At 47.9% G+C, this 12,945-nt stretch overlaps 1 protein-coding gene across 1 annotated transcript; it reads left to right on the top strand.

The window, feature by feature from the left end:
• The first annotated feature begins 312 nt into the window (after window positions 1–312).
• Window positions 313–9,644, top strand: HEYL (hes related family bHLH transcription factor with YRPW motif like). Its single transcript, XM_065421878.1, has 5 exons — window positions 313–392; window positions 5,082–5,148; window positions 6,024–6,107; window positions 7,410–7,491; window positions 8,965–9,644. Exons 1-5 carry the CDS (start codon window positions 313–315, stop codon window positions 9,642–9,644), a joined length of 993 nt encoding a protein of 330 aa, XP_065277950.1.
• The last annotated feature ends 3,301 nt before the right edge of the window (window positions 9,645–12,945 follow it).

Raw genomic sequence — 12,945 nt, 5'->3', positions numbered from 1 at the left:
CCAGGGTGGGACAGCTCCCAACCCCCCTCCCACGACCCCCATAGACCCCCACGTGCGGGGAGGGTGCGGGACAGCCTCCCCCGCCATACACATGCGGGGGAGCCTCTAACCCCCTATACACCCCCGATCGCCCTCACGTGCGGAACAGCCTGTTCTCCCCCCATACATCCCCACGTGCGGGGAGGGTGCGGGACAACCCCCCCATAGACCCCCGATCGCCCCCACGTGCGGGACAGCCTGTTCCCCCCCCCATACAGCCCCACGTGCGGGGAGGGTGCAGAGGAGGCTGTTTGCCCGCCGCTGTCTCGGAGGATGAAGAGGCTGAGCGAGGAGAGCTGGTCGGGCTCCGAGTCGGACGGGACCATAGACGTGGGCAAAGAGGAGGAATACAGGTAAGGCGGCAGCACCTGGGAGGGGCAGTGCGGGGTGGGGGGGGGCTGGCATGGGGGTCAGGGCGCACTGGGGCAGGGGGGCTGGAGAAATTTGCACAGTGGGGGTGGGGGAGGAGCGAGAGCCCTTGAACCAAACTGTGAACCCTGGATATGATGGAAGCTACTGGGGGGAGGGCAGCCACACCTCTAGTTCCAGCACCTATGCACCGGGGAGGTGGGTTTAGAGCCCAGCAGGGTCCTTCCAGCAGCTCCAGAGCCAGGCATCGGGAGCTCCCATCTCAGCCGTGCCACCCACTTGGGGCCACAGGGGGAACCCCGTCTGCAAATTTGGGCTAATCCCAGAATGGCCAAGGAGGGGGTGAGGATGATTGGTGCCGGGCTCTGGGGCTGGGAAGTGCTAATGACCGGGGTTAATCCTCACCATAAACCTCCCAGCTGAAAAGCAAACAGAAACTCACCCCAGCCCCCAGCGAAGGAATAGTGAACTGCCAGCCCTGGAGGAAATGCCAAACTAAGGCTAATGTTTCCCGCTCTCCCATCATGGCTAAAGGAAAGGAATAATCTAACCTTCTTTAACTGGAGCTCTTAGCTCCCCAGGAGATAGCTATGTATGTTCCCCTAATGCAAGTGCGAGTCTCTATTATCTGCAGCCCTGTTTATCTGAAACTTCCCAAAGAATTTTGGATGAGCGACAAGTATCAGGGGGCAGCCGTGTGAGTCTGTATCCACAAAAACAACGAGGAGTCCGGGGGCACCTTAAAAACGAACAGATTTATTTGGGCATAAGCTTTGGTGGGTAAAAACCCCACAAATCTGTTCGTCTTTAAGGTGCCACCGGACTCCTTGTTGTTGGTTTTTTGGATGAGTTTGTCCTGTACTAGCCACGCTGTCCGTGGATTCACAATGCACCCATTGCCCGCTTATGCCAAGGTTCATTTGCTCTTTATCGAATGGGGGAGGGTTTGTGGTTTTCCCGTGTAAGAGTTTTTTACACTGTACAAACGAAATAATGTTAGCAATGGACCTTACCCGTCCAGTTAGCTGAGTTTCAGCTTCTGGGCTCCTGTCAGGCTCGAGAGCCCTGCAGCTTGGTAAGACGGTTAAAGGAAAGGAGCTGGCCCGATGCGATTTCCCCCTCCAGGGCGCTACTTTCATTCTTTGCAAGGTCCCTGCTCACTGCCGTTCTGTATGTTAAGGGAGTCTTGCTCCCATGCTGTGTCCTCTGTTTGCCAGGAGCCCAGGCACTGTCGGTGCAAACACAGACAGAGTAGGAATGTATGAAGAACTCTTGTTTTCTTCTCTAACCTGTACGTCGGTTGCTTCTGCACACTCATGTCTGCAGCCCAGTGTCCCCCCAGTGCACCCGTAGAAATAAGCCCTTCACTGCTTGATATCCCGAATACAGAAATCACCCGTGGCCTCATTCGGTGAGCCTCTCTTGCTAGGTGCCTCAGCAGGATATGCTCGGGCTCTCTGTCTTACAAGACACTGATGGACATAACAGTATGTAGTGGAACCGTCTCAATCATTTATGTCAGTGAACAACCATAGAGATGGGTTTGATCTCTGTTGCAACTGAAAATATGTATTTCCAAAGCAAGATGTAAAACATAACATGATGATTGCTATATTATTTATTATACTGTGGGTGGTGCGTAGGGGCCCCATTGTGTTTGTACAGCACCTAGCACGTAATGAAAAGACAGTTCCTGCCCTGAAGAGTTTACAACCTAAGTAATGTACTAATGTAAGAAAAGTAACAGGCAAAGAGAAACACCTCCAAGTAGGGAGTGTTAGCTAGAGCTTGGAGTAATTTGGGACAGTAAGTCAGGAGTTTTGGATTTAATTCACCGCTGATTTGCTGTGTGACTTTGGAGATAAGCTGCTGGTGTTGTGAAGCGTAATTAACTCATGTTTGTAAACGGCGGAGATCCTCAGCTGAACCTTGGTACAGATGCGAAAATGATTATTTTTGTTTATTAAAAAGCCAGCCGAATAATGCTAGAAATGACAAAGCCAGACAACAAGAAATGTATCAATCATAGTCCTCCAGAAACTTAGACCAAATGTCCTTCAATTCCTCATATGTATCAGTCAAATGGAAGAAACCCTTTTGAAGTAAGCCAAATCCATCCGTCCAGCAAAGAGCAATGCATTCAAACAAAATGGGACTTTCTATTTTCCTACAAATGGAGGTTCATTGTATTCAACCTGAATGTTAGTGAGTTCTATTGGACACATACATACACACCCATACTGCACATCAAATCACATCCCTGTACCATATATACACACACAATCCCACACACAACAGTACAAATAATAGTAAATATTCCTTGCTGTGAGCACATGCACACGCTCTCCCATGTACACCCTCTCACCATGCACACACACAAACACACTAGACACACACACAGCAGGTGTGGAAAGACTACAAATATATGGGGTATATGAGACAGTACTCAAGGTAAGAGTTTGTCATTGTGTGTGATTTATGTGAAACATTGCTACTCATACTGAGAGAGCAACAAATCCATGATGACATTTTGACGACATTCATTGTGTTAATCAATAACATGTAACAGATGCACCATGTGGAGGTTGCCATCTTGCCCCTGGCTCACTAATCTGGACTTGGTTATTTGAATGTTGCTAATCACCTCTCTTGCCATATGGAAGAAGAAGAATTATAGTGAAGCAACTTCTGGAAACCCCTCACCTTGTGCCTAACAAAAGGTACTTTGAATGGACCATGCTTATTCTAGGGTTTGGCCTGCTGTACAGAACACACTCTGCCAACAGAGACATATTTAACAGGTTCTGCTATTAAAATGCTCTGTCAAACTGAAAAATATTGCGGTTTGATGGAGTGAACCCAAACCCCTTTGCAGACTTATAATTCTTATTTGCTCTTCAGGTCCCTCGGGACGTCTGGACTGGAGAATGTTATAAACAGTGTTTAGATTTTATCATCTTTGCTTCAGATTTCTCAAGAGGCAGAAACAGTCCAGCAGTTGGTCAGTTTCAGGAACTGCCGTTGAGAGAAAAGTCTCCCAAGGACCACGGGAGATCATTCAAGCAGAGGACTTTTGTAGCTTCCCTGTCAAACATACACATGGGTTCCACATCCGTGAAGTCCCCCATCTTCTAATTGGCTGTCCCTATAAAGGATATCCTTTCTTTGAAATCCAAACGTACCTATGTCCCATGCAAAGCTGATCTTATCCTGCATTCATTCTCCTGCATTAGACAGCAGAACGGTGACTCTGAGATGATGAAAGTGTTGTTTATACGAAAGATTTGACCTCCCCTCGTATTGTGCTTCCTGCACCGTTACTTTGGGTCTTTTGTCTCACCTTTGGGTCCTGGCAGATGAGAGGTCTGAAGAGCATTCTCCCCCAGTTTTTCCCTTTCTAGATCTCATTTTCCTGGGCTTCTGCACTGCAGGGCTGCCCAGAGGATTCAGGGGGCCTGGGGCAAAGCAATTGCGGGGGCCCCTTCCATAAAAAGAGTTGCAATACTATAGAATACTATATTCTCGTGGGGGCCCCTGTGGGGCCCGGGGCCTGGGGCAAATTGCCCCACTAGCCCCCCCCTCTCTGGGCAGCCCTGCTGCACTGCACCTTGTGACATCCGGTTGGGGAAGACAGAACAGCAGCGCCTTCAGGGACTGTCTATTGGCAGGCAATGATCACTGTGCGGAGTAATATAACAAGAGGCATTTCCCACCTACTTCCGCCTTCACAGCTGAGCTCCATCTCCATGGTGCTCCAGTCCCCCTAATTATGGGGAACAACTGGTTTTGTCCATTTAAAAGTTTATCTTTCAGCTGTTTGCTGTGTAACCAGATACTGCCCTGGGGAATCCGGGATAACTTTATGTCTGTCACAGGAGAAGCAAACATGCAGCTGCAAGAAGTGTTCTTCTCAGGGAAATAATTACATCCGGGGTTCTCAAACTGGGGGTCGGGACCCCTCAGGGGGTCGCGAGGTTATTACATGGAGGGTCACGAGCTGTCAACCTCCACCCCAAACCCCGCTTTGCTTCCAGCATTTATAATGGTGTTAAATATATTTAAAAGTGTTTTTAATTTATAAAGGGGGTCGCATTCAGAGGTTTGCTATGTGAAAGGGGTCACCAGTAAAAAAGTTTGAGAGTCACTGAATTATATGATCCAGGAAAGCCCTGATCAACCACATCGTCACCAGGCCTGATCCTGAGGCATGAGTTCCCGAACTCCTACTTCTGTCAGTGGGAGTTGTGGGTCCATTATCACAATGACGGTATAAAGTGCTGCGGGTTTATAAAAGAGATCTGAAATCCTCATGAACGGAGAAAAACGGGGACTCTAAAGATCAGATCTTTGCTTTTTCAACAAGTCAGGAAGACGCTGTCTATTTTGATACCAAAAGACGATTATGCCTCCTAGCAGAACAGCCTGCCCGAAATCTCTCACAATCTGATGGCCTTTTTCGGGGAGGAGAGATCCTAAGTCCTGCCCAGCTCCCCCTGCCACCTCCCGCTTTACTTAGCTCTAAGTAGAGTGTGCTTAAAATGGTACAAAAATCTCAAAACTCCCTTCCACGTGGGAAATCACATGTGGTGAGTGGGTGTAAAGTCTCTGTGTGTGTGGTGAACAAATAGACAGCATCTGAAACACCTCCCCCCCCCCTTCTTCTTTCTATACAGCCAAGTATCCAGGGCTGTTTCTCCCACCACCACATCTCAGATACAAGCCAGGAAGAAGCGGAGAGGGGTGAGTAGCATTTATGCTACCAAATCTAACAGCCACATTGTGCCCGTCAGTGGCACGCACAGCTTGAGGACATGTGAATGCTGTTAGGTTTTTAACGCTCATTACTGAGTAAGCTACATGTCAGCAAAGAAATGGGCCGTTTTAACCCTTCTGTCTCATGGATCTCTATTGTTAACAAGGGTGAGCTCCATATCCCAAGGGAGAAGCAGTGTTAGAACAGTATAGGAAAGAGGATCCCGGGCTGCTGGCTTCTATTTCCAACTCTACACCCCCAGGGATGGGCTCTTCTGGGGGCTGGAGAGGCTCCAGGCATAACTTAGCTTTGGTGGCCTGTCTATGTCACAGCACCCTCCCTGAGCTGCCCCCTGGACCACCGCACTGGCTGGAATCTCCATAGGGCTGCATGATGCTGCCCTATATCTAGCGTGTCCACTGTGATGGGCCTGTGACAGGTCCTCTGAAGGTAGCCCTACAGCTGTCCTCCACCCTGCCTTCACTGGGGAAATCGTCCTCAGCCGCAACTGGGGCTTGTCAGGCCCTTTTATCCTCCCTGTAGCGGTTGGGCTCCCACCCCAAGTATTGTTGGGCAAGTCATTTAACCCCCCCCCCCCCGTGCCTCAGTTTCTCCATTGGTAACACTGATTTATTACATTTGATTAAAAGCGCCTATCTAAAACTGTAGATATTAAAGGGGATATTAAAAATGGGGGACAATCTGTACCGCCTGGAGGGCTATGAGGCTCCATTAACCAATGCTTGTTAAAGAATTTGAGATCCCTAGATGGAAGGCATTCTAGAAATGGGAGGGATAAGTCTAAAAATGATGACGGGATATGGGGCCCAGCTATGCTCCTCTGAATGGAATTCTTTTGTAGATCATTGAGAAGCGGCGCCGTGACCGTATTAACAGCAGCCTGTCTGAACTGAGGCGTTTAGTCCCTACTGCCTTTGAGAAGCAGGTACGTGCAGAATGTTAGACGTGACCGTTTTCCCCCCAGAGGCTTATCGTTTTAAGAAAGGCCGTGGTGTCCCTAGCCTCTGGTTGCCAGAAGCTGGGAATGAGCAATGGGGATGGATCACTTGATGATTCCCTGTTCTGGTCATTCCCTCTGGGGCACCTGGCACTGGCCACTGTCGGAAGACAGGATACTGGGCTAGAGGGACCCTTGGTCTGACCCAGTAGGGCTGTTCTTATGTTCTTATGTTAAAGGAAAGACCTGCTGGTGCTTATGAACAAACATACATAGAGGGGTCGTATCAGCAGAGTAAATTATCTTCAGGCAGCCCAAAGCAGGGTTGTGGTTCAATGGTTGGGAGGTATCTTGCTTTTACAGCCATTCCACATTAGGCGTTAATTTAATTAGCTCTCATTAGCTGAGCAGGGTTTGGATAGTAGTCAGTGCTTGGATGAAGAGCACCAGCTGGTGCTGTAGAAAGAGATGCTGGTGATGGAGTAGGTAGCATTCTTCTCTCTGCATCGTCAGTGCTGCCCTAATGCTTAAGCAGTTGCTGTCTTAGGATGAAATCTAAAAACAAGGTCCTGCCCATTCACTGTGAAAAGATCTCCTGAAATCCAAGTCACGTGTCCGGCATATGTGATTGTTGCTTCTTTTTGTCCCCTGTTACCATCTGTTTGTCTAAAGGCCCCAAACCTCTCAGGGTACTTTTCCCAGTTGGGGTGTTAAACCCAAGAGTCGTGCTCAAATTGTAACTTGGGTAATGCTATTCTGTTTTCCTAAATTCCTTCTGCAACTACATTTGGAGATATTATTCTTCATTGGCCAAGTTTAAAGGGTAACGCAATGTCAATGGCGCACAATGACTGCTGCATTCCACCCCAGAGGTGGCTGCATTTCACTTGATGGGTAATTGTTAAATACAGTCTGTAGATCCTTTTAGGATTCTTCAAGATTGAAAACCCTATAAACACTCTAAATTATTATCACCCCAGAGGATAAGTGGGTGGTAATAAATCTTCCAGGAAATCTTATGGAGGATAAAAGACATTTTGCAGCAGCAGGGATGAATGGAAATAGAGATTTTCATTTTGCTTCACAGTCTCTTTTGAGGGGAGATCCATTTTCCTTACCACTTGATTCGAGATGAGTCTGAATCCAAACCCTGAATCTGTTATTTCTGCCCATTTCTGGAAAGTTCAGGCCCCCTTGAAGCTGGCTCCCTCAATGAGATGGAATCCTAGATTTTAAAATGGTGGATTGATAGTCTCTCTTTCTCTGCCTCTCCCTGCTTTCAATACACAGGGCTCCTCCAAGCTGGAGAAGGCAGAAATCCTGCAAATGACAGTGGACCATTTAAAAATGCTTCATGCCACTGGAGGAACAGGTGAGAACTGCTTCTGTAAACGTGTGTTTTGAGGGTGAGATCCTGGCTGTACTGAAAGCAACGGCAAAACTCCCACTGACCCCCCCGGGGGACCGGATTTCTTCTGAGGGGAGGAAAATTCACCCTTGAATCCGAGAGCAGCGTCCCGCTGTTATTGTCCGTTGTTTACTCCACAAATCGTTAATGCTAAGGATATAGAAAATATTGGTGTTTGCTTTTGAAAGGAAGCGGCTCTCCCAGGGGAGGCTTTCCACTTCCTGTGCTACTATTTGTGATCCTGCAGATGGGTCAGAATCTCACATTTAGACCTTGGCAGACTGAGGTGTGCCATATGGTGTGTTCTGTGTAACCACAGAAAAGGCAGCCAACTCCCAGAACAGCGACAGCCCCGGGCAAGGCTACACACTTAGTCATGCTCGCAAATGGACCTGGCTTCCAAACCAAAGTCTGCCTCCTCCGCATCCCATCGGGATGTTTCCTGGCACTGCCTGGAGTCTGGTTAGTGACTCTGCATAGAAACATGACTTTTCCCTTCCCCATTCTCAGAGTTTGTAAAACACAAGGGGATACACATCCTCCGCAAGAGCAAAGTTCCCATTCTCCGCTTGCCCAGCGACTCTGGTGGGGATCTCAGTTTCAACTCAGTAATCCTCTGACTCGGTTAAAACACAGTTCTGTCTCGCTGGGTAGATGGGACCAGACTGTGGACTTTAGCACAGTTACATCATGGTCTAGGAACATTGTTTAAATACTCAGCATGACTACGCTACCAGGCTGAAACATGTTGTCAACAGGGTCCCCAAAATGTGAAGTGGTACAGTACTTTGTCCACGCTGGTTGCGTTCTCTGGTTTACTGCCCATCCTCTCGGGAAGTCCAAGAAGGAAAGAGACTGAAGGAACAATTGGTAGTTTTATTGTACTTCACTGATCGTCTCCACAATCCAAGGCTTTGGGCCCTCTAGAGCCAATAGTCTTGGGTCTGAGACTGTCTCATATCCTTCAATTGGACATCTGTTTAAATAAAATATGAGTAACAGAGTCAAACAGTTGTCTCTAAACGCAGGGAGGGGTTATTAAGCTGTCCATTGAGAAGCAGAAACCACACAACCTGCTGTTCTAGGAATGGCCATCCCAGAAGAGACCCAGCTAGTCCAAAATATTGCCTCCAGTAGCAGCCAGTGACAGAATCCAAAGGAAATTCCTTCCTGATCCCAGCTGGTGATCAGTTTATGCCCTGAACCAAGAACATTGATGGCCCTGATCATTTTATCCTAGCTAGAGTAACTGCAGATGCTAGTCTTATTCATGTAAACATCACATTCTTTTTTCAAGCTTACTTGGCTATTTGCTTCAGTAATATCACGGGGCGGCAAATTCCTCAGGTTAAATACCCAATTACATTAAAATGGGTAGTGCTATCAGATGCCTGTGCTCTTGGTGGACATGATGCTATATATGTCTTTTTCTCACAGGGTTCTTAGATGCCCGATCCCTGGCTGTGGATTACAGGAGTATCGGCTTCCGTGAATGCCTCACTGAAGTTGTCAGATACCTTGGTATCCTTGAGGGACAAAATGGTGCTGATCCTATCCGGCTACGACTCCTCTCCCACCTGAATAATTATGTTGCCGAAATGGAGCCTTCGCCCATGGCCACTTCCCTTCTGCCCTTTCAGATGTGGCCCTGGTCATTCATCCACAATTCCACAGCCCCCGCCAACCAAGTACTAATACCCAGGAGGGAGGCTGTCCCGGGTCTAGCTGTCTTGACTGCTTCCCCCCTGGCTTATCCAAGCACCACCATGAGAAGAGCTCCCGTTCGCCGAATTCCTAGTGCCATCATGCCAGCCCGCCGAAACTTCCTTTCCAATCGGATGGCCTCTTCGTCCCGGAGGTCTAGACCCACAGTGACATCACCAACCCCAGGCGCCATGTCCAGTGTGCCATCACCGAGGGGTGCCCTGAGAGATGCCACCTCTAGAAGCAGCCAGATTGCAACTTTCCTGCTCTCCTCTGCCTCTGCTGGAGTTCCCGTACCATCTGCTTCTTACACAGCTCCTCCTGCTTTGAATGCTTCTCCTCAGGGGCCAGGCACCAGAGGTGGGACTTCCAGACTCTGCCGCTCCTGGGCTACTGAAATTGGGGCTTTCTGATCCCTCCCTGACAAAATCCTAAGGGAGACAAAAATCAGCAGCAGCCACTGCTCAAAAAGCACGCTCCGGTGAACAGCTTCTTTCCTGCTTTGCAGAAATAAAGGATCGATAAAGGATCCTCTCCTCACCTTGCCATCCCTTCTCATTCCTCACGTCCTCTTCCCTCCCTCCCCATCACACTGTCTCCCTCTTTTCCATTTCAGGTTTGCAGATTTTGTTTTGAACTGAATGTATTTGTCTGTGTACAGCTCCACTAAAGGTTGTGGATGAGGTTTATCCAAATTCAGACCTTTCCCTTCCCCAGCCCAGGCCCTGGTAGAGCTGAATGTTGCAGTTTTGAGAATGTAAACCAGCCTTGGCACTGATTTGACTTTGCTGGAGACACAGAGCTCCCAAGCAGTGACACTTTCTATCACTTGTATGCAGTGTTGTTGTAGCCATGTAGGTCCCAGGATGTTAGCAAGACAAGATGGGGGAGAGAATATGTTTTATTGGACCAACTTCTGTTGGTGACCAAGAAAGCTTTCCAGCTTATACAGAGCTCTTCTTCAGGCCAGCCCTGAAGAAGAATTCTGTGTCAGCTCTAAAGCTTGTCTCTCTCACCAACAGAAGTTGGTCCAATAAAACATATTCCCTCCCACACCTTGACTTTCGAACACTGACTTCCTCCCAGCTTCAGCATGTTGTTTGACATGGTCTAAGTGAGGTGAGACGTGCTGGCGAGTAATGAGACAACCCACCACACACACACAAACTGTCCTTTAATAACTGAACCCAACCCCCATCAGGCTTGCTGTGAATAGTCAGGACAGTTGGGAGGTTCCTCTCCGTTGGCCAACCCCATTCTCTTGATCTCTAAAAATGGAGAGCTTGACATTATGCATAACAGGCTCATTCAAAACACATAACCCTGAGGGACGAGTTGGAGGAAAACGTAACGGTTCCCGATCGCCCTCTGAACTGACACACTGTGATACCCAGTACGCATTCCTGCACAGAGAATTATCCCAGCACAAGACTTCCTGTACTTAAGACCCCAATACTATGTGCAGTCCACATTTTCATTTCCCGTGGCTCGGTCTTTACCTAAAACTAGGGCCTTCCCAAGTGTCACTAGTGGACTTAATTCATGGAAACATTTGCCTGATCCTGTGCTTAGATCAATGCTGTTATCAGAATGTTTTCAGGAGGGAGTATCAGACATTACTCTGCAAAATTCCTTTGCCAGCTGCTGTTTGGGATTCCCTATGTGGATAATTCAGATGTCTGTGAGAGAGACAGACCTTGCTCATCCAGTGAAGCATTACAGAGTAAGGGAGCAGGTTTCCAAAGTGATACCTGTCATGGAGGGGAGGGCTTGGCAGCTGAAATATGAGGGAGAAGGATGCCCTTCCTTCTTTCTTCCCCTCTTCAGCCATCAATCCTCCCTCCCCATATGAAAATTCATTACCATAAAGGGAGGAGTGGAAGAAAGCATTCTTTACCCCAAGCTCCTCCTTTGTTTTTGCCAAATTAAAAATTAATTAATTAAAATGTCTAGCCTGTTTCCCCAGGCCCAGCTCTGCTCTTTTTCTTTATCGCCATGTTCTCTGCATGGACTTGAGCCCAAACCCATTGAAGTCAATGGCAGTCTTTCCACTGACTTCATGGGCTTTTGATCAGCCCCTATAATGTCCTCTCTCTCTCGAAAGCTTTCTCTGCCTTTGTCTTCTCTCTATGTGTAAATGCCAAGGATGACGATTATTCTTTGTCCTCTGCTCACTCTGTACCTCTGAGTCTCCTCTCAATCCCTACCTCTCTAGGGCAGTGAGGAACAGCTATTTGGCATTCTCAAGCTCTGCTCCTGTCTCACCTCTTCTTAGCTCTAATGGTTTTGAAACAGGGTGACCCAGTGACTAGGGGAGTAAACTTAAACTCATGAGTTCTATTCCCAGCTCTGCTATATGACCTTTGGCAAGTCACTTCACTTTACCTCAGTTTCCCCATCTGTAAAATAGGACCAGATGAAAAGATCTATATAAGAGCTAAGTAGTAGTATTATTCTGTTCGTGCTGCAATCAGCTGAGAAGCGGCAGTAGTCAGAGAGTGCTCAGAAGTTGCCCGAATGGGTGTAGGAAGTGCTGTTATACAAAACAGAAGCATAGGAAGGGCAGTTGGTGTGAGCTGGTGACCAGATGGCCATGGAGTCTGTGAGAACCAGGACCTGTTTCCACAGAAGGGGTTGGGAGACTAGAACCGTTCCTCCCAACCAAGACATCTGGCCATCCTAGCCACAGGCTGTCTACTGCCCCAGTGCACTTCTCTTGGCATTATTATTTTATATAACATATAGGAAGGCAGTATACCTCCACTCAAATCAAAGCAAGACCCCCTCTTCCTTGAAACTGTGCTTTTATTTTCTTGGATATATCAAGCTGGCATTGGTCCAGTTGAATACCCTCTAAGCGCATCAATGTGACCCTTGCCTGAGCCAGCGGTGCCGTGCCATGAAGGGTAAAGCACAGAAAGGAACAAAGGGGGAACAGTGAGTAGTGTCTTTTTAATGTAACAGACCCTCCCCATCCCAGACGTCAAGCACGTGGCAGGTTGTGTATTGAGCTGGTGTCTAGGCAGCGGCATTGATACAGGTGTGTATCTGACATACGTATGTTAAATGTATATGGGTCAGACAGACTTGTTTTGGAAGTGAGTCCCTCCCGATTGCTCTCAATAACATAAATGCTCCCGGCCCCTGCTACTTGTCCTCACTCATTTCCTGAGGTGGCAGAGTCAATCAGGGATGAAAATATTCCTGTTAGGGGAAGTTCCCCAAGGACTGGTTGTTCCTGGAGCTAGTCTGTGCATTAGAGCTCACAGTGCGTAGCCTCGCCTCACTTTGCACTGCGCAGAGCTGTTAACTTTGTGAGCTGTCAGACATCCAGCAAAAGGTGTCAAATAAAGTCTTCCAAACCCATGTCATGGTTGTGAAATGTGCTGTTGTGTCACAGTCTGTTTTGCTGGAGATGTCACATGAGATCCCTTTGCAACTCTTCTGTCAGCTTTGGACTTGAAGATGATACCAAATTACTGAAAATAGTTAAGTTTTGCCACCTCACTTTTCCAGATCATTTATGAATATGATGCACAGCACAGGTCCCAGTACAGATCCTTGGGGGACCCCGGTATTTACCTCTCTCCATTGTGAAAACTATTTATTCCTACACCTTGCCTTCTATCTTTTAGAATCATAGAATATCAGGGTTGGAAGGGACCTCAGGAGGTCCCAGTTACTGATCCATGAGAGGACCTTCCCTCTTATCCA

Source organism: Emys orbicularis, chromosome 23 (genome assembly GCF_028017835.1).
Source record: "Emys orbicularis isolate rEmyOrb1 chromosome 23, rEmyOrb1.hap1, whole genome shotgun sequence".
NCBI classification, from domain to species: Eukaryota; Metazoa; Chordata; order Testudines; family Emydidae; genus Emys; species Emys orbicularis.
The sequence above is the reverse complement of the archived record's forward strand: the minus strand, read 5'-3'. Positions and strand labels throughout refer to the sequence as shown.

Coding starts and splice junctions, on each gene's coding strand:
- HEYL (XM_065421878.1), top strand. CDS start 313: ATGAAGAGGCTGAGCGAGGAGAGCTGGTCGGGCTCCGAGTCGGACGGG. Junction 5,149..6,023: donor CCAGGAAGAAGCGGAGAGGG/GTGAGTAGCATT, acceptor ATTCTTTTGTAG/ATCATTGAGAAGCGGCGCCG. Junction 6,108..7,409: donor CTACTGCCTTTGAGAAGCAG/GTACGTGCAGAA, acceptor TTCAATACACAG/GGCTCCTCCAAGCTGGAGAA.